This window comes from Clinocottus analis, unplaced genomic scaffold (genome assembly GCF_023055335.1).
Source record: "Clinocottus analis isolate CAN_PGR_092001 unplaced genomic scaffold, fCliAna1.0.p SCAF_46, whole genome shotgun sequence".
In the NCBI taxonomy this organism is placed as follows: domain Eukaryota; kingdom Metazoa; phylum Chordata; class Actinopteri; order Perciformes; family Cottidae; genus Clinocottus; species Clinocottus analis.
This window is the reverse complement of record NW_027176203.1, coordinates 629,473-653,611: the sequence shown is the minus strand read 5'-3', so window position 1 is coordinate 653,611 and position 24,139 is coordinate 629,473. Positions and strand designations below refer to the sequence as shown.

General features: G+C 49.1%; 1 protein-coding gene across 1 annotated transcript in view; it reads left to right on the top strand.

Moving 5' to 3' along the window:
• LOC137801914 (B-cell lymphoma/leukemia 11A-like) overlaps positions 1-22,574 on the top strand; it is a 34,832-nt gene extending 12,258 nt beyond the window's left edge. The window contains 1 exon segment of the mRNA XM_068599351.1: positions 15,956-22,574. Within this exon segment, the coding sequence (XP_068455452.1) occupies positions 15,956-18,207 (2,252 nt within the window). The 3' untranslated portion in view covers positions 18,208-22,574.
• Positions 22,575-24,139: the final 1,565 nt, after the last annotated feature.

The window sequence follows — 24,139 nt, the reverse complement described above, 5'->3', positions numbered from 1 at the left end:
GAGAAGCTTTCTCTCCCACTTGAGATTAGCATCCAGGATATGTTCCTCAACCCGTAGGACCCTGTCAGATAGCACCACACTTAATCCCACACACACACACCACACACACACACACACACACACACACACACACACACACACACACACACACACACACACTCCTGCATGCCTTCGTCCCCTCTGGCTCTTCCTCCTCCTATAGGCAGACGTATAGGGAGGTAAGAGGGCGGTTGGGGACACATTTTTTGGCAGCAGCAAGTCGGTAACACACATTGTATACACACACACACACACACACACACACACACACACACACACACACACACACACACACACATATGCAGAGCTATGTTTCAACTTGATTTACAGGGCTCAGCTGCAAGGAATGGGAGACAGAGAGGAGAAAAAAAGAGAGAGAAGGGATCTAGAGAGAGAGAGAGAGAGAAAGAGAGAGAGAGAGAGAGAGAGAGAGAGAGAGAGCGAGAGAGAGCGAGAGAGAGAGAGAGAGAGAGGGAGCGAGCTGGGAGCATGGTTTACGGTAGCAGCTCTGGCAACAGGAGACCAAAGCGAGTGGATCAGTGTTTTCTTGGAGCTGCTCTGGACTCGCGGGTGAAGACAGTTCTGCTTCACGTGTCCAGCGTCTGGATGCGTGTGCTGGAACGCTTGACTGTTGAAAATTATATTCAGAGACAAATCGACAAAAACACTTCTTTCCGCAGCCGTGGTTCAGAATGAGTGTCGGTGGAGAGTTTCCCAGGACTCCTGTACGTCTTCACAGAGCCGGCTGGAGAGCGTCCAGAGTGAAGGATATTTCTCTTCCTGGCTGACACTCTGACGCGTCACGAGGGGCTCAGGTGTAATTAATCACCTGGATACAGAACACGCAGCACCTATGAGAGCAGCTTTCAGGGTGCTGGGTGAACACGAGGCTAACGCCTCGCTGGCACGCCGACTGGAACAGAGCCACTGGTGATGCTGTAGGTAACACCTGCTAGGACCAGCCAGCCTCACTGGTGACCTCACTGGTGACCACCTTAACACCTTAAAGACTTTAAACACCTTAAAGACCTTAAACACCTTAAATACTTTAAAGACCGTAAAGACTCCAAATACCTTAAACACCTTAAAGACTCTGAACACCTTAAAGACTTTAAAGACCTTAAAGAACTTAAACACCTTAAAGACTCTAATACCTTAAACACCTTAAAGACTTTGAACACCTTAAAGACCTTAAAGATGTTAAATACCTTAAACATCTCAAAGACTTTAAAGACCTTAAATACTCTAAATACCTTAAACACCTTAAAGACCTTAAACACCTTAAAGACTCTAAACACCTTAAACACCTTGAACACCTTAAAGACTTTAAAACACCTTAAAGACTCTAAATACCTTAAAGACCTTAAAGACTCTAAACACCTTAAAAACTTTAAACACCTTAAAGACTCTAAATACCTTAAAGACCTTAAAGACTTTAAACACCTTAAAAACTTTAAACACCTTAAATACCCTAAATGCCTTAAAGACCCTAAACACCTTTTAGACCTTAAAGACCCTAAACACCTTAAAGAGCTTAAACACCTTAAAGACTCTAAACACCTTAAAGACCTTAAAAACTTTAAACACCTTAAAGACCTTAAAGAGCCTTCAGATAAAAGAGATTTGGTTTTGGAGGCTTGTGGTTTCTGAACATCTGGAGAGCTGAGTAGATCAAGATTTGATCGTGATCTCGGTTAATAAAAGACATTCACTGATTGTGGTCGGATGCAGAGACACACGGCTCCATCAGCTGTTGTTGTTGTTGTTGTTGTTGTTGTGTGGCTTTTGAAGGGTTGCACACATTCTCCCTGCAGGGCTTTACACCCTACACCACAGGCACTGGAACAGGAAACCCTTTAGTGGGGACGAGAGGGTCCGTCCCCAGGATGGACAGACGGACCATGATGACGTCATACGTGTTAGCTTAGCGATAGCAGCACCGCTAACAACAGAGCAATAGCAGAAGCAGGACCTCCAGTAGAAGAGCGGCAGTGGATACGGCAGAGCGGCTCTGATAATAATAGCAGTGCTAGCAGTAATTGTGGCTGCGATAATAGCAGCAGAAGTGGGTGACGGAGCAGATAGAAGCAGGATTAATGGACGGCTGCAGGCGAGAGAGGAAGTGGAGGAGGATGGTGGTCGCACGGACATCAGCTGACGTCGTCCATGTGGAGGGAATTCATCCTCCAAAGTGTCCTCGTCTGTGCGGTTAGACCATGTGAGACAACACGCTGGTCTCATGTCCACGCTGGAGACGGATGCCCGTCATGGACCAACGTGTGGGCTACAGGCTCCTCCCCCCTGCAGTGTGGCCACGCCCACATCCTGCAGGATCCCGAGTGACCTCCTCACCAGGAAGCGTTTCATTGAAAGATTGCTTAACAGCTGCTCTGGATACAGCCGGCCTTCTGGGCTGTTTAGAGCTGAGGAGGAGGAGAAAGACACCCGAAATGTGTGTGTGTGTGTGTGTGTGTGTGTGTGTGTGTGTGTGTGTGTCAGGCCCCGAGGGCCCCTGGATGTTTCCTCTTTGTTACTTGTGCTCTTTCACTCTTGTCGTATCACGAGGGCTTAGAGACCCGGCTGAAGTGCCGAATGATTTGCTGCTAATGCTGGATAAGGTTGAGTCAGTGTGTGTGTGTGTGTGTGTGTGTCGTAGAGGTGTGTTTGCTCCGTGATGACAGACGTACACGGCACATATCATGCTGGATGTTCATAGTTTATTTTTGCAGATATACATTTTTTTCAAGACTTTGCTGAACAAATACAGACAATACACACAAGTACTGGAGTTCCTACTTACCACCGAGCTGCGTGGCCGTCAGTAACCAGTAGTGTGTGTGTGTGTGTGTGTGTGTGTGTGTGTGTGTGATCACCCCCCCCCCCCCCCCCCCCCCCGACCTGTGGCTGTATTTACGCGAACGCCCATTTCATCCCTGGCTTTTAATGGCATATAAAAAATCACTTCCCCATCAAAAGATCGTCTCTTAAGAGCTTTGAGAGTTGTTTTGGAGCTGTTTGGGTTTTGGTCATTAGTAGACCATGAGAGAGTGTGTGTGTGTGTGTGTGTGTGTGTGTGTGTGGTGTTTTGGAACCAGCTGAGTGGCGCTCCTTCGCCAACCCAGGTGGGGTAAGGGTTGGTTGTGTGTGTGTGTGTGTGTGTGTGTGTGTGTGTGTGTGTGTGTGTGTGTGTGTGTGTGTGTGTGTGTGTGTGTGTGTGTGTGTGGGGGGATAGGCAGCACTTAGGCCATGCCGGCCTGATGGGAATGCCAGGCCCACACACACCATGTGTAAATCACTAATGGAGCATCTTTGGGCTCACACACACACACACACACTCTGACAGAACCTGGGCCCGTGTGTGTGGACGGGGTTCTGTGCAGGAACCAGGTGGAGAACAGAGAACGTGTTCCACACTTATTAGAAAATAAAAATAAACTAATTGTACTGTTTTGCTCACAGCTTCAATGAGTTCATGTTTCAGGTGTGAATGTGAAACACACACGCTCCACCCGGAGGTGTGTGTGTGTGTGTGTGTGTGTGTGTGTGTGTGTGTGTGTGTGTGTGTGTGTGTGATGGAGCCTCCAGCGTCTGAAAGAGAAGAGCGTGGTCATTTTAATATTCACACAAAGGACGTCGGTAAATAATAAAGAGTTTAGATTAACTATATGGCCTGAATGCACACACACACACACACACACACACACACACACACACACACACACACACACACACACACACACACACACACACACACACACACACACACACACACACACACCTTTGTTGCTTTTAACACTTCTCAATTATTTACTGGCCCTTTGGTCCTCTGCTGTTGGCCTGGCCCCGGGCATATGTCAGTGTGTGGTGTGTGTGTGTGTGTGTGTGTGTGTGTGTGTGTGCAGAAATGAATACCCCTTCACACACAAACAGAAGCATCTCTGTGTGTGTATCCTCGGCGTGTGATCGTTGTTCGTTTCATATCCGCGGCATTAAAAGAAGAAGAAGTGTAATATTTAGTGATTATTTGCAGTTTTCTTCTCTTCATGAAACATTTTGGCTCGTGAGTTATGATCAGCTGTGAAGCAGACAGGAAGCTGCAGGTGGAGGAGGTGAAGTTTCCTTCTCATCCTCCAGCTCTCTCTCTCTCTCTCTCTCTCTCTCTCTCTCTCTCTCTCTCTCTCTCTCTCTCTCTCCTGTCAGACGAGGCGTGGGGGCGCGATGCCCACGAAGCCTCTGAGTTTAACTCCTCTGTCTCCGGCTTCATCTCCTCTGATCTGAAACTTTGACCTGGAATATTTGGCTTCTTTGCCAAATATATATATACATATATATATATATATATATATATATACATATATATATATATATATATATATATATATATATATATATATATATATATATATATATATATATATGTGAATGCCCATCATAAAAAGCATGAACGCAGCAGCAGGGACTGTGGCGTCGTAGCATCTTCTTTAGAGTTTATATTATTCTCATTATAATTGTCTGCAGCGGCCATTTTAATTTAATACGATGTTTCATGTGTTGTGGACTTGAGTAATAATAACATCCACTCAGCCGTGCTTTCATGGAGCGTTTCCATCTCAACGTCTCCTTCAGCGGCAGCAGCCGTTCATCTCTTGAGGTCCAGAGCAACCGTTCTCTCCTGTGACCCCTGAACGCACCGCCAGCCTCTGAACTGAGAAGACTTCTCAAACCTCTGCACCGCCAGCGGAGGGAGGCTGTTTGTGCTCAGAGCAGGAGGGCTGGCACCTCCTCCTCCTCCTCCTCCTCCTCCTCCTCCTCCTCCTCCTCCTCCTCTCTTTCACCACATGTGAGATCTATCCATGGAAAAAAGAGGCTTTTTATCGCTGATGGCTAATAGTCATAAATTTGTATTAAATATGTCCTCTATCGATTGGCCTCGTCTGATGAATACAATTAAAGAGACGGCGCTGAGTGCTTCCCACCTGGGAGGGAAGATGGAGGGATGAAAAGAAAGGAGGGAGGGAGGAGGAGAAGGAGGAAAGAGAGGGAGGAAGAGAAGGAGGAAAGAGAAGGAGTGAGGGAAGGAGGGAGGGAAGGAGGGAGGGAAAGAAGAGACGAGGCGAAAAGGGTTTTGGCAGCAGCACGGCCACATGTTGCTGAAAGAGTGTGTGTGTCTGTGTGTGTGTGTGTGTGTGTGTGTGTGTGTGTGTGTGTGTGTGTGTGTGTGTGTGTGTGTGTGTGTGTGTGTGTATTCTGGGTGATTCATCTCCTCTCGTTTTGCTCGTCTTCGTCTTCGTCTCCTTTCCTTCGGTCTCTGTGCCGAGTCGTTAGGAGGACAAGAGGCAAAGGAAACGGAGGTAGGAAAAGAAAAGAGAGGGATGAGAGAGAGAGAGAGAGAGAGAGAGAGAGAGAGAGAGAGAGAGACAGAGAGAGAGAGAGAGAGAGAGAGAGAGAGAGAGAGAGAGAGAGAGAGAGAGAGAGAGAGAGAAACAGCCACCTGTATGCAATGTTGATGGACAGATGGAAGGATCAAACCAACTGGGCGGAGGAGGAGTTAGATTAAGAGAGGAAGCAACGAGCTGTGTGTGTGTGTGTGTGTGTGTGTGTGTGTGTGTGTGTGTGTGTGTGTGTGTGTGTGTGTGTGTGTGTGTGTGTGTGTGTGTGTGTGTGGGCCTCCGGCCAGCTGAGGTGTTTACTCGGCTCAGAGTGATCTCCCACTGTGGTCACTGCGAGGCTCTCTCTCTCTCTCTCACACACACACACACACACACACACACACACACACACACACACACACACACACACACACACACACACACACACGGTGATGACTGAATTGTCCTGCTTGGCAGCTGTTGCAGGTCCCTACAGATCATTCAATACCAGACTGGCTTTGTGTTTAAACGTGTGTGTGTGTGTGTGTGTGTGTGTGTGTGTGTGTGTGTGTGTGTGTGTGTGTGTGTGTGTGTGTGTGTGTGTGCTCCCAGGAGAAATACACAGGATATTTTTGGTAATTTGTCATAACTCCACTTGGCAGACTTTTCTAAATATATTTTTTATATTATTGAAGCTTGAAAGCTGCGTGTGTGAAACGGCTTTCTGTCTCCGTCAGCGGTGTGGGGACCGGCCCTGCTCACTGACACTGATGGAGAGGAAGAGGAAGAGGAAGAGGAAGAGAAAGAGAGAGAGGAAGAGGGAGAGGAAGAGGAAGAGAGAGAGGAAGAGGAAGAGAGAGGAGGGTTAACGTGCTGCTTCACACACCGGACTAGAACCTACAATATGAGCCGGACTGAAAGGCAACACAGCACAGGGAGTCAGTCAGGAGTGTGTGTGTGTGTGTGTGTGTGTGTGTGTGTGTGTGTGTGTGTGTGTGTGTGTGTGTGTGTGTCAGGGCTCGTCCTCTCTGCTCACATAAGTGTTGTAATTTGGACGCTCTGTAATTTGGCCGTGGTGGTTTTGGGTTAAGTGAAGACTGTTCTGCCAGAGTGAGTCCTGGCCTCCAAACAGATCCACACACACACACGCTGGACACACACACACACACGCTGGACACACACACACACACACACACGCTGGACACACACACACACACGCTGGACACACACACACACACACGCTGGACACACACACACACACGCTGGACACACACACACACACACACACGCTGGACACACACACACACACGCTGGACACACACACACACACACACGCTGGACACACACACACACACGCTGGACACACACACACACACACACGCTGGACACACACACACACACGCTGGACACACACACACACACACGCTGGACACACACACACACACGCTGGACACACACACACACACACACACGCTGGACACACACACACACACGCTGGACACACACACACACACACACGCTGGACACACACACACACACGCTGGACACACACACACACACACGCTGGACACACACACACACACGCTGGACACACACACACACACACGCTGGACACACACACACACACGCTGGACACACACACACACACGCTGGACACACACACACACACGCTGGACACACACACACACACACACGCTGGACACACACACACACGCTGGACACACACACACACACACACACACACGCTGCATCATGGCTCCAGTGCGCTGAGGTCCGTCCGTTTCATTCCATTCATAAACACAGTTTAAGGGCCGCGCGGCGTCATTACAACGCACTTTACGGGATACATTAGTGTGTGTGGGAGTGTGTGTGTGTGTCAGAGTGTGTGTGTGTGCGTGTGTGTGTGTGTGTGTGTGTGTGTGTGTGCGTGCGGCACAAGTGAGTAAAGGAGTGTGTTTGTGTGTGTGAAACAAAGAAAGAAAAGGAAACTGGCACATGTCACATGGCAGTGGATGGACACAGACGAGCTCACACACACACACACACACACACACACACACACACACACACACACACACACACACACACACACACGTGCATCTCTAAAGTCTGTTCTAATCACACAGCCAGCACACAAGTCACAAGTAGATTACTAGAGAGAGAGTTGCAGATACACAATCTGCAGCGCAGCAGGGGCTCCAACACAGAGACAGAAGGTATTGATATACCACACACACACACACACACACACACACACACACACACACACACACACACACACACACACAGGGACAGACAGTATTGATATTTTCTGGCTGACGACACACACACACACACGTTCTCCTGCACACACACTCACATATACACACATGCACACACACACGTGCACACACACACATGTGCACGCACACACACACGTGCACACACACATGTGCACACACACACACGTGCACACACACGTGCACACTCAGCATGGCCTCAGACAGGCTCAATACTGCATTGTTGTTTTTGGTAATTCACCGTTCGTCCTCCATGGAAACACAGATCTTTATTGTCTGCAGGGTTTTACCTTATTTATTATTTATTTATTATTATTTATTTATTATTATTATTTCTGTCTGCAGCCGTTTGGAGCTCCTTTAGGTTATTTAAGTTCTGAAGCTTCTTTATTTCCTTTAGCTTCTTTAGCATCTTTAGCTTCATTAGCTTCTTTATTTCCTTTAGCTTCTTTAGCATCTTTAGCTTCATTAGCTTCTTTATTTCCTTTAGCTTCTTTAGCTTCTTTATTTCCTTTAGCTTCTTTATTTCCTTTAGCATCTTTAGCTTCATTAGCTTCTTTATTTCCTTTAGCTTCTTTAGCTTCTTTAGGTTCTTTAGCTTCTTTATTTCCTTTAGCATCTTTAGCTTCGTTAGCTTCTTTGTTTCCTTTAGCTTCTTTAGCTCCTTCAGCTTCAGCTGCCATCTTGTTTAACGGTTCATCCTGTCACAGCGGCGTCGTCTTCCACGTTGTTGTTGGTAACTTTTAAAACAGTTCATTGTCTCACAGAGACAGAGCGGGTCTTTTGTTCCTGCGTGTGTTGTGTATCTCACATGTTTTGTCGTGAGGCAGTGAGTCTGTTTGAAGCGCTGGATCGTCCAGTTTCACGTAACATGATTTAGTCCCGTGAGTATAAAGCCTGCAGCGTGGTGTCTGGTGCTGTCATGAAATGCTCTTCCGTGCTAGCAGTTAGCGCCGTGATGAGCTAGCATGTACGCTGTGTCATGCTACATGTGACATGTTGTCACCTTTGGGGTTGAAACGGTTGAGCAGCCTGGTCCTGCTGCTTCCTGTGGTCTCAACCCAAAGAGCATCGACAGGAAGCTGTGGGACTGTTTTTCAACGTTTCTTAGTTTGACCTCCACACGTTCTCTGTCCGTAACGTGTGGAGGTCAAAGGTCCCTCACGGCTCCAGCAGGAACACAACGTTCTGGACTCAACACATGAAACTCTGCACAAAGAGAGAAACGGGGTTTCCCAGCTGCCAGCGCAGGGTCTGGTCTCATTACGCATGTATGTTAATCTGCATGTTGATCAGCAAACACTCTCGTGTGTCACTGCAGATGAAATATGGATTATGGAAGAGGGAAGCGCTCTGGACGCAGCTCGTTAGCGCTGCTGTCAGGTTTGATCCTGAGCTTAGTCCTGACGACTCCTCTGATCGGCCTCGTTCAGCAGGAACCGAGCTCCACTTTCATGGATTCATGGACGGAAACGTTCTCACGCCGGTTCTTCATGGTTCTGCTGCTGCCTCGCATGTTAGCCGAGCTCCTGTTGGACCTTCAAACCGTCACGTTCAAGCCAGGAGCCGCTCTGCGCGCTGGGGCTGGAGGCGCTGGTGGGACGTCCTGCAGCCTGTGAGACTCTGAGACGTAAACACACCGGCAGCGCGTCCTGAAAGCCTCCAGGCTCAGACAGAAAGACCAAATTGCATTATGGGACATCGTCCCTCACCCCCAGTGTGTGTCGCTAATCCGGTTTCAGCGATGTTCCATTACCTCAATTACTATCATCTCACCCAGGGGTGCACCCGCCAAGGACACCGCCAGAGAGCCACGAGGGGAGGGGGGGAAGAGGAAAGTAAGGGATGAAGCACTGAGACAGAGGGAGGGATGGAGGATACGCGAGATGATCGCAGGTCTGTCGTCCATTTTGTTTTTTCCACCTGCGGCGAGAGCAGCGGACGCACACGCAGGTGTCACACGCGTGACATGAATTCAGCTTTTTGTCATCAGGGCACAAACGCACAAGACAGTCGACACGATAAACTATAAACGACGACGTCCAGAAAGTCAGGAAGTCGTTTTTTATTTCACCACAGCAAAATAAATGAAATAATAATCTAATTCATGCACGTCGAACTTTACCAGAACGTGAAATGACGTCGCTCTGCAGGAGGAGGGAGCGGCTGGTCGAGGTTTAAAGGAAAGAAAATAACTCACAACAGCGTCGTCTCTTTTAAATCAGGATGAAATGTTTCCCTCAAAGTTACAGGATGCATTTAAATAATTACTGGAAGCAAAAGATGAATAATGCTTTTGGTAAATGACACAAATCAAAATGTGCGTTTGGTCATTAATGCAAGTTGATGCATTTGAAAGTGTGTTTTTCGGGTCATTTTCATCCTCTCATCATTTCACGCTCTCATCCCGGAGAGGAGGAACAACCCTCTCTGGACGGATCCGGTGTCTCGTCCGCTCCACCGGCTGCATTTCAACTCGGTGACAGCCATCGGATCAGAGCACTACACTTCCTTCTGAGAGGGATGGACACACACACACACACACACACACACACACACACACACACACACACACACGGGCAGAAAGGTGTCGTGAAACATGAGCCGGGCTGCCTTCCCGCCTCCCTCTCCCCTCTCGTGTCCAATGCCCTTGGCTTAATCGGGCTTAATGCGTGTGCTTGTCACTGTAGCATGGCCGGTATTGAGTTGTAGGACATTTGTGGAACTGTGTGTGTGTGTGTGTGTGTGTGTGTGTGTGTTCTCTGGAGTCTCACCAGAGCCTGCATGGCTTTGACATTTACCCCAGGTAAAGAACCGGATGCTATTATTTACCCCCCCCCTCTTTCCTACTTAACATTCCTGCCGTCTCCCAACCTGAGGAGTTGCAGCAGGTATTTGTCTCCTGGTCCGGACCAGAGGGATTGCTCCTCCTTATCTCCTCCTTTCTTCCCCTTTCTCCGACTATCCGTCTTCATCGACCGTTCTCCATTCTGCTTCCTCACTTCATTTTCTCCCTCCCAGCGGTGAGGAGTTTGCCTAATGAAGTGGCTGATGGGAGTATATTACAGAGAGACAGAGTGCGGCGTCGCCTACTCTAAAACCCATTAACCCCACAGCTCCAATCAGCGCCAGTCAGAGAGGAGCGCAGGAGCTACACTCATGGCCTCTGCCGCGATTCACTCCACATGGGGCCTCCTCGCCTCCTCTAACTCCTCCTCAAACTCCTCAAACTCCTCTAACTCCTCCTCGCCTCCTCAAACTCCTCCTCGCCTCCTTAAACTCCCCCTCAAACTCCTCCTCGCCTCCTTAAACTCCTCCTCGCCTCCTCAAACTCCTCCTCAAACTCCTCCTTGCCTCCTCAAACTCCTCCTCGCCTCCTTAAACTCCCCCTCAAACTCCTCCTCGCCTCCTTAAACTCCTCCTCGCCTCCTCAAACTCCTCCTCAAACTCCTCCTTGCCTCCTCAAACTCCTCCTTGCCTCCTCAAACTCCTCCTCGCCTCCTCAAACTCCTTCTCGCCTCCTCTAACTCCTCCTCAAACTCCTCAAACTCCTCCTTGCCTCCTCAAACTCCTTCTCGCTTCCTCTAACTCCTCCTCAAACTCCTCAAACTCCTCCTTGCCTCCTCAAACTCCTCCTCAAACTCCTCCTTGCCTCCTCAAACTCCTCCTCTCCTCCTCAAACTCCTCCTTGCCTCCCCAAATCCTCCTTGCCTCCTCAAACTCCTCCTCGCCTCCTCAAACTCCTCAAACTCCTCAAACTCCTCCTCAAACTACTCCTTGCCTTCTCAAACTCCGCCTCTCCTCCTCAAACTCCTCCTCAAACTCTTCCTCTCTTCCTCAAACTCTTCCTCTCTTCCTCAAACTCCTGCTCTCCTCCTCTCCTCCTCAAACTCCTCAAACTCCTCCTCTTCTCCTCAAACTCCTCCTCAAACTCCTCAAACTCCTCCTCTTCTCCTCAAACTCCTCCTCAAACTCCTCAAACTCCTCCTCTCCTCCTCAAACTCCTCCTCTCTTGACATCTATCTTCCTGACGTGGTGCACAGACTCGAGCAGATGCTGCCTCAGAGTCTTCCAACCAGGAGGTCTGGAGGTGACCACCTTCAGGACCAGGGGGTCTGGAGGTGACCACCTTCAGGACCAGGAGGTCTGGAGGTGACCACCTTCAGGACCAGGAGGCCTGGAGGTGACCACCTTCAGGACCAGGAGGCCTGGAGGTGACCACCTTCAGGACCAGGAGGCCTGGAGGTGACCACCTTCAGGACCAGGAGGCCTGGAGGTGGTCACCTTCAGGACCAAGGGGTCTGGAGGTGACCACCTTCAGGACCAGGAGGTCTGGAGGTGATCACCTTCAGGACCAGGAGGTTTGGAGGTGGTCACCTTCAGGACCAGGAGGTCTGGAGGTGACCACCTTCAGGACCAGGAGGCCTGGAGGTGACCACCTTCAGGACCAGGAGGCCTGGAGGTGGTCACCTTCAGGACCAGGAGGTCTGGAGGTGGTCACCTTCAGGACCAGGAGGCCTGGAGGTGACCACCTTCAGGACCAGGAGGCCTGGAGGTGACCACCTTCAGGACCAGGAGGCCTGGAGGTGGTCACCTTCAGGACCAGGAGGTCTGGAGGTGGTCACCTTCAGGACCAGGAGGTCTGGAGGTGACCACCTTCAGGACCAGGAGGTCTGGAGGTGACCACCTTCAGGACCAGGAGGTCTGGAGGTGACCACCTTCAGGACCAGGAGGCCTGGAGGTGACCACCTTCAGGACCAGGAGGTCTGGAGGTGGTCACCTTCAGGACCAAGGGGTCTGGAGGTGACCACCTTCAGGACCAGGAGGTCTGGAGGTGATCACCTTCAGGACCAGGAGGTTTGGAGGTGGTCACCTTCAGGACCAGGAGGTTTGGAGGTGGTCACCTTCAGGACCAGGAGGTCTGGAGGTGACCACCTTCAGGACCAGGAGGTCTGGAGGTGACCACCTTCAGGACCAGGAGGTCTGGACTGTGTGAGTTGTGTTTAGAGGTCGTTCATGGAGATCATATCTCATTGTGGCCCTCATGTAGATGTTTAATTTGATAGCCAGCATGTTTTTCATTCTTGATTTGTACCTCGTGATAGAAAAGAGGTCAAAGGGTCAACAGGCCGTCTACATTTCCATCCAATGAACGTACGTTGAGAGTAGAAGAAAGCCGAGCTCAGACTTCCCTCCTCCAGCCTCAGAGGACCGCCCTGTGAGGGCTTCTGGGTAGAGGAAGGCCCCGTGTGGAGGCAGTGTGTACCTAAAGGATAATCGCTGTGAAACTCTGCCGGTGAGCAGGATTAGAGTGGTTTACAGAGACCAGGAGTAAATAAATGGAGCCGCTCCCTCCTCACAGGTTACATCTCATGCAGGTGGCAACAATTAGCGGTAATTTGTGCCGATTTTAACGATCCATCATCCGGCTGCCGCTCCTCGCCGGCCGGCCGCGTGACGGCAGGAAGTCAGGACGCATCTGCACAGACGAGTGAGCACGCTCTGGTGACCGCACACTTCTGCTCGCAGACGTCCTTCTGAATCAAAATGGAGTATTTTTCAATTGAAATGTGTGTCAGTGTGTGTTGTGAGCGCCGTGACGTGGCATAATTACACACACACACACACACACACACACACACACACACACACACACACTGATCCCACTGCGTCCTCTTTGACTCTCTTGCTGGCTGTTAGAGGTAAATTGCAGTGTGCAGATGTATAAAAGCTTCCATGTAAACCGTGACATGCTCTCAGTATCGCTGATGATTTATCACTTTTGTTTTTTTTTTACCGGTAATTAGCAAGAGATTCGTCCTATTTTTTATAACTCACCTTCCTCGTTTACAAGTGAAAGCGATGTTTTGTAATTTATTGTTCCGGACACATTAGAGCAAAAAAAAAAAAGCTTTTTACCCAAGAAAAAAAACCACCCGGAGATAATGAGCATCAATATTGCGAAACCTAAAATTACACCTGCTAATGGCAATAATATTAAAGCACATTTAAAATGTATTATGTGTTGCAACTTTCGACACTTTTGATGTTTAATATAATGAGTTATCACATCAATAACTTCCACATCTGAAGGACAGCATGTTCACATTGAAATGAATGTTAAATATTTTCAATATTGTGGATTTATTTCCACATGCTTGATTTAAAAATATGAAACAATTTTAGTCAAAAACCAATAACACAACATTTGTATTGACCATTTTATTCATATATTTCACTGCTTTATGAACCTAAGACCTTTTGGTAGAACCAGTCGACCACATAATGTTATGTTTCACAAGAAATATGAAGAATTAAAAAAATTCAATTCTTCAGCTGCATATTGTCTCTTTAAACTTGTGCCTTATGGCAACGCTGCCTCATTATGTCGAGCTGAGATTGTTCAGCGATGCTCGATGCATCACATGGGTGTGCATCGCGTATGAAAGAGCCTTTAAAGGGTGAATTCAAGACATGATGTAAGATCATGTGTTCGTGGAGCAGAGCGTCCTCTCTGGTGGGATGGAGCTCATCTTGTGACGGGCCTGGACCTGCTCACCAGCCCGCAGCGCTGCTCATTTGCATGTTGACGGCGAAACCGAATCACAAACCACTCCGTGTGAACTCGGTGTATTGTGTGTGATTGTGTGCATCGTCGTATGAACAGTGGAAGGCGCTGAATGGCGGCGGCGGCGGCGGCGGCGGCGGGGGGGTTTTGGTCCGTCTTGTGATCTTGTAAGCGAGCTGATGGCGTCCGTTCGCTCCTCTAATGAGATTACACGTGCGCTGCGGGGTCCCGCCATAGGTCATCGTTGCAGAGGCCATTCAAAGGCAATTATTGTTTTAAATATTCCTCTCATCGCCGTCTGAAAGGGACTCGGCACGCCGCGCTGAGGGAAGCCGCTCGCAGCCAGACCGAAGGGCTTTTATTTCCTCTAAATGTTTTTACACTCCCACTGCTCTACTTTCCGGAGGCGCCGGGTGTTCTGCTGTGCGATGGGGAGTGTGTGTGTGTGTGTGTGTGTGTGTGTGTGTGTGTGTGTCAGAGGGGTGATCTGCCCTGGGAGGAGTGTAAACACTACTCATAGCAGAGGAGGACTCGAATGAATACACTTGCATACATTTGATTGTTATTCTTTGTTGCCCAAATAAAAAAAATCTCATCCGCGGCTTCACTGACGGGTTGTACCTTGAAATAATGAACCACCAGTCCCAACCTCTCGCGGCTGTATTAGGAAAAACAATTCCTAGCGGGTCAGATATCTTCATACGCTGCTGATACAGTAAGAAAGCAGTAATTTAAAAGTGAAAAGGATTCTCTTGTGCTGCTGCCTGTGAGTGTGTTTGTGTTTATCAGTGAGCCTCTGTTTGGGTAGATCAGTGGGAAGTGGCGGTCCGCCGGGATAGCCCTGTTTCTTTGTTCTCCTGCTGACAATGGAGGACTCACAGTCAGTCTAAAGGGAGAAATTATGTCCCAGAGCAGTCTGGGAGAAGAACAAATGCACACACACACTGACACAGACTACTTCTCACATGCTACTCATGTGGGGCATGACCTCAATAACAGCTACTGTTGTATTTGGAAAGCCCTCAACACCATGCGCCAACCGCTCTTAAGAGCTGTAACAGTTGGGCCTCAGGTTGGAAAGAAACATCGGTTCAGCCAAGTTGAAGAGAGTTGTCGACTTCCTTCTGCACACGGTGCGGCGCACTGAGGGAACGTTTCCTAAAACCGTGTGCAACATCTTTGATTTGTGTGATTATGAAATTCCAAGTTATTGTCGTTTAAAGTGTTTTCCCTGTGTTTGAGTCGTAGGAAACCAAAATTAATTCCAATACTTGTGTTTATTGTATGTATTTGTTCAACAAAGTGTTGAGAAAAAAATGTATATCTGCCAAAAAAATCACTTTTAAAAGATATTTTGATGGTAACTATGAACATCCAGCATGATGTGATCCAGATTCCCCAGAAAGCCTCCTGGAGCGTCAACAAGACCTTTATGGAAGATTAGGACCTAAAGAATCAGAACCTGAACAACAATCACAATAAAACAAAGTCTTGTCCTGTTAGGAAGGAGTTTCAGTCAAAAAATGGTTCAAAAATGGAACAAAAAATACGCATTTTATGCCAAAAGATTGTCTGAATGGGGCATGCTGGGACATAAAATTGCCGCTTGAGGATTTTCGCGCATGGTTTCCAAAAACATGAACAAATGTGTCGGATGAAGTTCCTCCTAACGCGGTGCTTTTCTTCTCTTCTCCCACCAGGTAAGGAGGAGCCGACCACCTACACCTGCACCACATGCAAGCAGGCCTACGGCAGCGCCTGGTTCTTGCTGCAGCATGCGCAGAACACGCACGGCTTCCGCATCTACCTGGAGAGCGAACACGGCAGCCCTCTCACCCCGCGCATGGGCGGGCCGTCCTCCCTGGGCGGCGGCGCCGACTGCCCGTCGCAGCCTCCGCTCCACGGCCTCCACCTGCCGCCCGACGCCAGCCCCTTCAACCTCCTCCGCATGCCGGGCTCGGGCTCGGGCGGGAGGGACAGCGTCGGGATGGGGTGCGGGATCGGCGCCATGGGCGCCGCCGGCGTGGGCCACCCTCAGCGTTTCCCTCCCACGCCGCCCCTCTTCAGTCCGCCTCCGAGGAACCACATGGACGCGCACCACCTGAGCCCCGAGGAGCTGGCGCTGGCAGCCCACCACCCGAGTGCCTTTGACAGGGTGCTGCGTCTGAACGCCCCTCTGAGCCTGGACCCCCCCGCGACAATGGACTTCTCGCGGCGGCTACGAGAGCTGGCGGGGAACAATTCGGGGTCCACCCCGCCGCTATCCCCCAGCAGGCCGAGCCCCATGCAGCGCCTGCTCCAACCGTTCCAGACGGGAGGAGGAAGCGGAGGTGGCGGAGGTGCCGGGGGCAGCAAACCTCCATATCTTGCCACGCCGCCCCCTCTCCCGGGCTCCATGCAGTCCCCCGTGGGCTCCCAGACCACGCCCACCACCCCGCTCCCCTCAGCGGGCGCCACGCCGTCCTCCACCACCCCGTTGAAATCAAAGTGTTGTGAGTTTTGTGGCAAGGCCTTCAAGTTCCAGAGTAACCTAATAGTGCACCGGCGCAGCCACACGGGAGAGAAGCCCTACAAATGCCACCTGTGCGATCACGCGTGCACGCAGGCCAGCAAACTGAAACGCCACATGAAGACACATATGCACAAATCGTCCTCGCCGAACGCCGGCAAGTCAGAAGACGGCCTCTCGACCGCCTCCTCCCCCGAGCCCGGCACCAGCGAGCACCTGGGCAGCGCCAGCAACGCCCTGAAGTCGGTGGTGGCCAAGCTGAAAAGCGAGAACAACCGCATGCTGCGCGAGAACGGGGAGGAGGAGGAGGAGGAGGAAGAGGAGGAGGAAGAGGAGGAAGAGGAGGAGGAAGAAGAGGAGGAGGAGGAAGAAGAGGAGGTGGAGGACGAAGAAGAGCAGAACAGAGAGCGGGCCGCCATCAGAAACAACAACAGCTATCACTTTGCGTTGAACCTGGAAGCGGCGCGTCAGCACGAGAACAACGGCGGCATCGGCAGCCGGCTGGGCGGCGGCGCCGAGGAGGGCTCCATCCCTCGCTCCCTCCCGGAGGTGATGCAGGGCATGGGCCTGGCCGCCAGCATGCACCACTTCAGCGAAGCCCTCAGCGCGCACAAACGCAACGCCATGGCCAAGGAGAACCACCTGCACCACCACCTCAACCAAGACCATCACCACAACCGCGAAATGTGCGACGGGAACTCGGTGTTGGAGACGGACCGCGGGGCGGAGGGCTCGGTGTCGACGGTGAACGGACGGGGAGCGTCCCCGAACGAGTCCGCCTCCGTCGGCCTCTCTAAAAAACTGCTTCTGGGTAGCCCCACGCCCATCAGCCCTTTCTCCAAACGCATCAAGCTGGAGAAGGAGTTTGACCTGCCCACTCCCACCATCCCCAACACAGAGAATGTCTACTCCCAGTGGCTGGCCGGCTACGCCGCCTCGCGACAACTCAAGGACCCCTTTCTGAACTTTGGGGACTCCAGACAATCGCCCTTCGCCTCTTCGTCCGAGCACTCCTCGGAGAACGGCAGTCTGCGTTTTTCCACCCCTCCGGGGGAGCTGGACGGCGGGATGTCGGGGCGCAGCGGCACGGGCAGCGGGGGCAGCACGCCGCACCTGGGGGGCCACGGGCGGCCCAACTCCAAGGAGAGCCGCAGGAGCGATACCTGTGAGTACTGCGGCAAGGTGTTCAAGAACTGCAGTAACCTGACAGTACACCGGCGCAGCCACACGGGGGAGAGACCCTACAAGTGTGATCTGTGCAATTACGCTTGTGCCCAGAGCTCCAAACTTACTCGCCACATGAAGACTCACGGTCAGGTGGGCAAGGACGTGTTCAAGTGTGAAATTTGTAAGATGCCCTTCAGCGTCTACAGCACCTTGGAGAAACACATGAAAAAATGGCACAGTGACCGTCCTTTGAGTACCGAGATAAAGTCAGAGTAGAAGGCCGAACTCCGGGACCTTTCCCCACAGCGACGTCCGCCATCGGTCCCCTGTTTATGCCCGGCCCCTTGTAGAATTGCCCCGACCCAAACACTCCACTTCCGCCAGTCTGGCGGAGGCTTAAGACCATGTGCTCTGCACCAGCACACCCTGTTTCCATTACCCATTGAATGCATGATCTGTATAGGGGCAATACTCTTGCATTGAAGCGAAACTTCGAGCCTTTCTCTTGTGCAATAATTTACATGTTGTGTACTATTTTCTTTTTTGAGTTTTCCTTTTCCATTTTTAAGAATTAGTCAGCATGCATAGTATGTTTTTGCTAATCAAGAAAAAAAGAAAAAAGAAAATAACTTGTCCCTGGTTGGTTAGTTGTTGAGTAAATGTGTTGCTGTTTTTCTCTTGTTCTGTTTTTTTCTTTTTATTCTTCAAAAAGAGAAAAGACAAGAAAGATACATCCATGCTGCATACATTCTGTGACACATATCATGTACAGTTTTGTTTCGTAACATGGAAAGTGAACAGTCTGTGACTCGACCCTCCTCATGCAACCCTGGAAATGCACTCATCCTGATCTTTATAAAAGACAGCATGTTCCCACAGGGTTAAAAAAAAGAAGAAGAAGAAGAAGAAAAGAAAACATGCATTAGCTTGATAACTAAACTGAAAGTGATAACAGCCTTCAAAATTCTTTCAAAAAGACAAGGGTGTGCTCAGAATTCAATTTGTACTATCATTTGGTGGAATAAGAAAGAGTGCCTTTGATTTCTCTGGACTGCATTGGCCATAATCTTATCTGGTATAAGTTTGGGGTCACACCAGCTCAAGCTAAAAGGTCGAAGCCACCCCGGAAAGGTCCTTGCATCAAGCACCTGACTGCTCAAAATGGACTGTGACGATTCACCATGAAAGATCAGAGAATTCTCCTTAATCATCATTTAGCTACCTATTACATGTTCAATAGGCTATCTTTAATATGTGGATGTCATGGCAAGCATGGTGCAAGCAGTATTGTGTATATCTGAATTATTTGTAGTTTTGTTTCCGGTGAGGAGGTACTTTTTGAGATAAAGGTACTCTGTAATGTACAATCCTGAACGCGAGGGGCGCGGCACATGGCAGAGGGGTCGTGCATCGAGTTCACTATGTCAGTGTGTGGAACAATGCATAAAGTAATATATGAACTCCCAGTGAGGCGACTTTATTCCAGAGCGTTGAAATGACTTCAAGCTAGACAGACAGAGCGCTACACAGAACTGGAAGCTGCGTACATGTTACGGCGATCAGAGGCAATCTCTTTCACTTTACATTTTTTTAATCAAAACAGGGTTATTAACCATGAATTACAGAAGAAAAAAAGAAAGAATTGCAATAAAAATATCTCTACTCCAGGCTCTTGAAAAGAGTGAATGTGATGATTATAATCAGTATGCATAGGCTAATGCAGGGCACATTTGTATTGTTTGCTGTTGCTTTTCAACCCAGAAGCAGAGTTCTTTCCCTCGTTTCATTCCAGCCGTTCGCAGCAGAGCACACGACACGCCGCCGGAGAGGAAAGACCCGCATCCCTCCTGGTCTTTACCACGGTGACGCAATGCCGGTCACATGGGTTGAGTCTGAGCGGTAGAGTTCCACGTACAGGACATGAAGTGCACTGCTACAATTTTCCCAGTTTACAAGTTCGCGCAGAAGGGAAAACGCTGTAGGAACGCTGTCGGGTGAGCAGAGCCGCACTGCTGCCGCAGTGACAGACGGGACTGGTGGTGCCAGCAGCTCCGCCCTCATAGACCTCTGCACCCTCGCCGGTTCACCTCGGACCATCCGTCAATTTGTTCCCCCGAGAAGCCGCTAGTGCTCAGCATGAGCCGGACCTTCACCCGCTAGGCAGGTCCGTACAGGTCTGATGGCGTCAAGACGCCTCAGAGTGGAGCTGGAGTGTAGACCTGAACATCTTCAGACCTGAACATCTTCAGACCTGAACATCTTCAGACCTGAACATCTGTAGACCTGATCATCTTCAGACCTGAACATCTGTAGACCTGAACATCTTCAGACCTGAACATCTGTAGACCTGAACATCTCTAGACCTGAACATCTCTAGACCTGAACATCTGTAGACCTGAACATCTTCAGACCTGAACATCTGTAGACCTGAACATCTTCAGACCTGAACATCTCTAGACCTGAACATCTCTAGACCTGAACATCTCTAGACCTGAACATCTGTAGACCTGAACATCTTCAGACCTGAACATCTCTAGACCTGAACATCTTTAGACCAAAACATCTGTAGACCTGAACATCTTCAGACCTGAACATCTCTAGACCTGAACATCTGTAGACCTGAACATCTTCAGACCTACACCTCTTCAGACCTGAACATCTGTAGACCTGAACATCTCTCAACCTGAAGATCTCTAGACCTGGACATCTTTAGACCTGAACATCTGTAGACCTGAACATCTTCAGACCTGAACATCTCTAGACCTGAACATCTTCAGACCTGAACATCTGTAGACCTGAACATCTTTAGACCTGAATATCTTCAGACCTGAACATCTTCAGACCTGAACATCTGTATACCTGAACATCTTTAGACCTGAACATCTGTAGACCTGAACATCTTCAGACCTGAACATCTTCAGACCTGAACATTATGTAGACCTGAACATCTGTAGATCTACACATCTCCAGACCTGAACATCTGTAGACCTGAACATCTGTAGACCTGAACATCTGTATACCTGAACATCTTCAGACCTGAACATCTTCAGACCTGAACATTATGTAGACCTGAACATCTGTAGATCTACACATCTCCAGACCTGAACATCTGTAGACCTGAACATCTGTAGACCTGAACATCTGTAGACCTTGCTGGCTCGCCAACAGACACTCAATCTCGTCGCTCACCCTGCTCGAATCTGTTTTTGTATTAATCTTCCTTTAATTCTAGATATGAAAATGAACGTTTTTTGCAAATAACACGTCACCATCTTTTCGGGGGAAACTGTATTTAAGTTTAGTTGTCGTTCCTCTTCCCTCGGCGTCTTGGTGGTGTGCCAGACTCAGATCACAGTATATATGAAATGATAAAAAAAAGACGAAAAAACAAACAAACAAAAAAATCTGTGATGTTTTGTATTTTATTTTGCTCTTCACAGCTCTTCAGGTTGAAATACAATTTGCATTGGGGGAAAGGATTAAGATTATATATGAATATATAATAAAGAACTTAAAATATAGGAAAATGCACACTCATGTCGGTTCCTATGCTTAAACACATTTATGGTCTACTTTTTCTGTATTTCTAGAATTGTATTTGAATTCAATGTTCACTTAGAGTAGGCACTATAGTATTTATATTGAGGCTCGTATTTTTAACTGTTGCTTGTTCTCTCTCTAAAGGTATTTACCATACCTTTTTTTGGTAGTGGAAAAAAAATGCCAAGCTGCCGCGGTATATTTTTTTAATTTGGCAGGATAATATAGTGCAAATTATTTGTATGTTTAAAGAAATAAATGGAGAAAAAAACCCACAAAAAAAGCAGCTAAAGTACGTGGCACTGGGAGGCGTCGCGGGCCATCGGATGGCCGTGGTTGTACATATCTTCTTTGTTCCTTTGGTTCGGACCTCTTCCCCTGCTGCCGCTCTCGTACGCAGTGATGCCAGCTGACGTCGGCCTGTTCTGTTGTGTGCTTCTGTCTCTCTCACCTCCACCTGCCCACAGTCCAGCATCACCAGAGAGGAAAAAAAAAAAACAAGAAAAAAAAACGTCATATGCAGTACATGGATTACGAAAACAAACGTAAAAAAATAAATACATTTAAAAAAATGAGTAAATGTTTTGCAGTTTTTTTTTCCATTGCCAAATACTAAATGGTGCTTTATATTTAGATCGGGTGTACGTTCATATGCAAAGCATATCCAACGGACCCGGGGACGAGGAGACGCCTGCTTGAGTTGAGACTTTTTTGTAAATGGCAATGCAGAATATTTTGTTATCAGCCTTTTCTATTACTATCCTGAGAGCTGTTTGTTGTAACTTGAACTTGAACGTTATGTTTTACTACGGGAGTTATTTATTATTGCCCTGCGCTCTGTTCAAAACAGAGACACGGAGCGGATCTTTAGTTCTGGCTTCCTTTCACTCATTTTGTTGGTTATGATATCATTTTGATTTCCTGTTCTTTTGTAAAGGTGGCCCGTGGTCATTGGACAAACCGAGCTCGTCGGTTTCTGTCGTACTTTTCGGGTCTCTGTTCGGTTGTATTGGGAAAACCACTGTCTGTGTTTTCTGGCAGATGTCTGCATTCTCCTGTTCACACACCCATTTTGTCCCTTTATCGAAAAACAATTAATAAAAAAAATGAAAGTATAATGGCACTTGTCGCTTATCTCCACTGTGTGTTAAATCAAACATGTGTGTGTGTGTGTGTGTGTGTGTGTGTGTTACTCCCCAGCCCCACCCACTGGCCTCTTCACCTGCGAGCTCTCACCTCAGAATGTAAATATGTATTTATTACAGATCACTTCAGATGCAAAGAAAAGTCTTTAGACGTCACCTTTCATAGACATGCAGTTCAGGGAGCATAGTCCTGTGTGTGTGTGTGTGTGTGTGTGTGTGTGTGTCTGTGTGTGTGTGTGTGTGTTCTTGTTGACCTGCACAGCCAGTATTCTTGACAGACTTCCTCTAATGAGGCTTCAGTTAACTTTGTCCACCCCCGGCCTCACCCTAGCCTCTGGCCTGTACTGTATGTACTTTATGGCTTTGTGTGTGTGTGTGTGTGTGTGTGTGTTCCCTGTCGTGCCTGGAGGGTGTGTGGGCGGGGCATAACAGGTGGATCTGCATTGAAAGTGCATTTCAAGCTTCTAAAACTGACAGTGTCATCCTCTCTGTTGTTCGGCCGGTTCCAGCACATGCCTGTGTGTGTGTGTGTGTGTGTGTGTGTGTACATGCATCACACCATGTTCACTTACTTTGCACGCTATCTCGGAGCACACATATGTGTGCATGTCCCTCCTCAAAGTACAGGCCAGTGTTTGTGCTGATAACAGCCGTTCCCTGCGGGCCTCCCGCCCTCAGTAACGCCACAGTGCATGAACGTGCACACGCTCCTCTCACGTGCACTAACGTACAGACGGCTGCGTCCCAACGGTTTGCTCAGGAGACTCAAAGCATCATGAGGCTGTCAGCTCCTCTCAGCACGGTTTCCTCCAGCCGCCACACCCGTCTGCTCAGCCCCGTCCAGCACATCGAGAGAGCCCAAAAGACGAGATTCAAGACTTTGGATGTTTAGAGAAGGGCTCCAGTAAAGAGCCCTGCAGAACCCCTGACCCGCCTGCTGCATAAGACAACTACTGGAGTTTAGTTTGTGGTAAGTGACAGATAGCTAAATCTACGAACGAGGCCAGAACGAGGCCTGTGAGGATGACCTCAGGTAAAGAACGAGGCCTGAGAGGCTAACCTCAGGTAAAGAACGAGGCCTGAGAGGATGACCTCAGGTAAAGAACGAGGCCTGAGAGGATGACCTCAGGTAAAGAACGAGGCCTGTGAGGATGACCTCAGGTAAAGAACGAGGCCTGTGAGGATGACCTCAGGTAAAGAACGAGGCCTGAGAGGATGACCTCAGGTAAAGAACGAGGCCTATGAGGATGACCTCAGGTAAAGAACGAGGCCTGTGAGGATGACCTCAGGTAAAGAACGAGGCCTGTGAGGATGACCTCAGGTAAAGAACGAGGCCTGAGAGGATGACCTCAGGTAAAGAACGAGGCCTGAGAGGATGACCTCAGGTAAAGAACGAGGCCTGAGAGGATGACCTCAGGTAAAGAACGAGGCTTGTGAGGATGACCTCAGGTAAAGAACGAGGCTTGTGAGGATGACCTCAGGTAAAGAACGAGGCCTGAGAGGATGACCTCAGGTAAAGAACG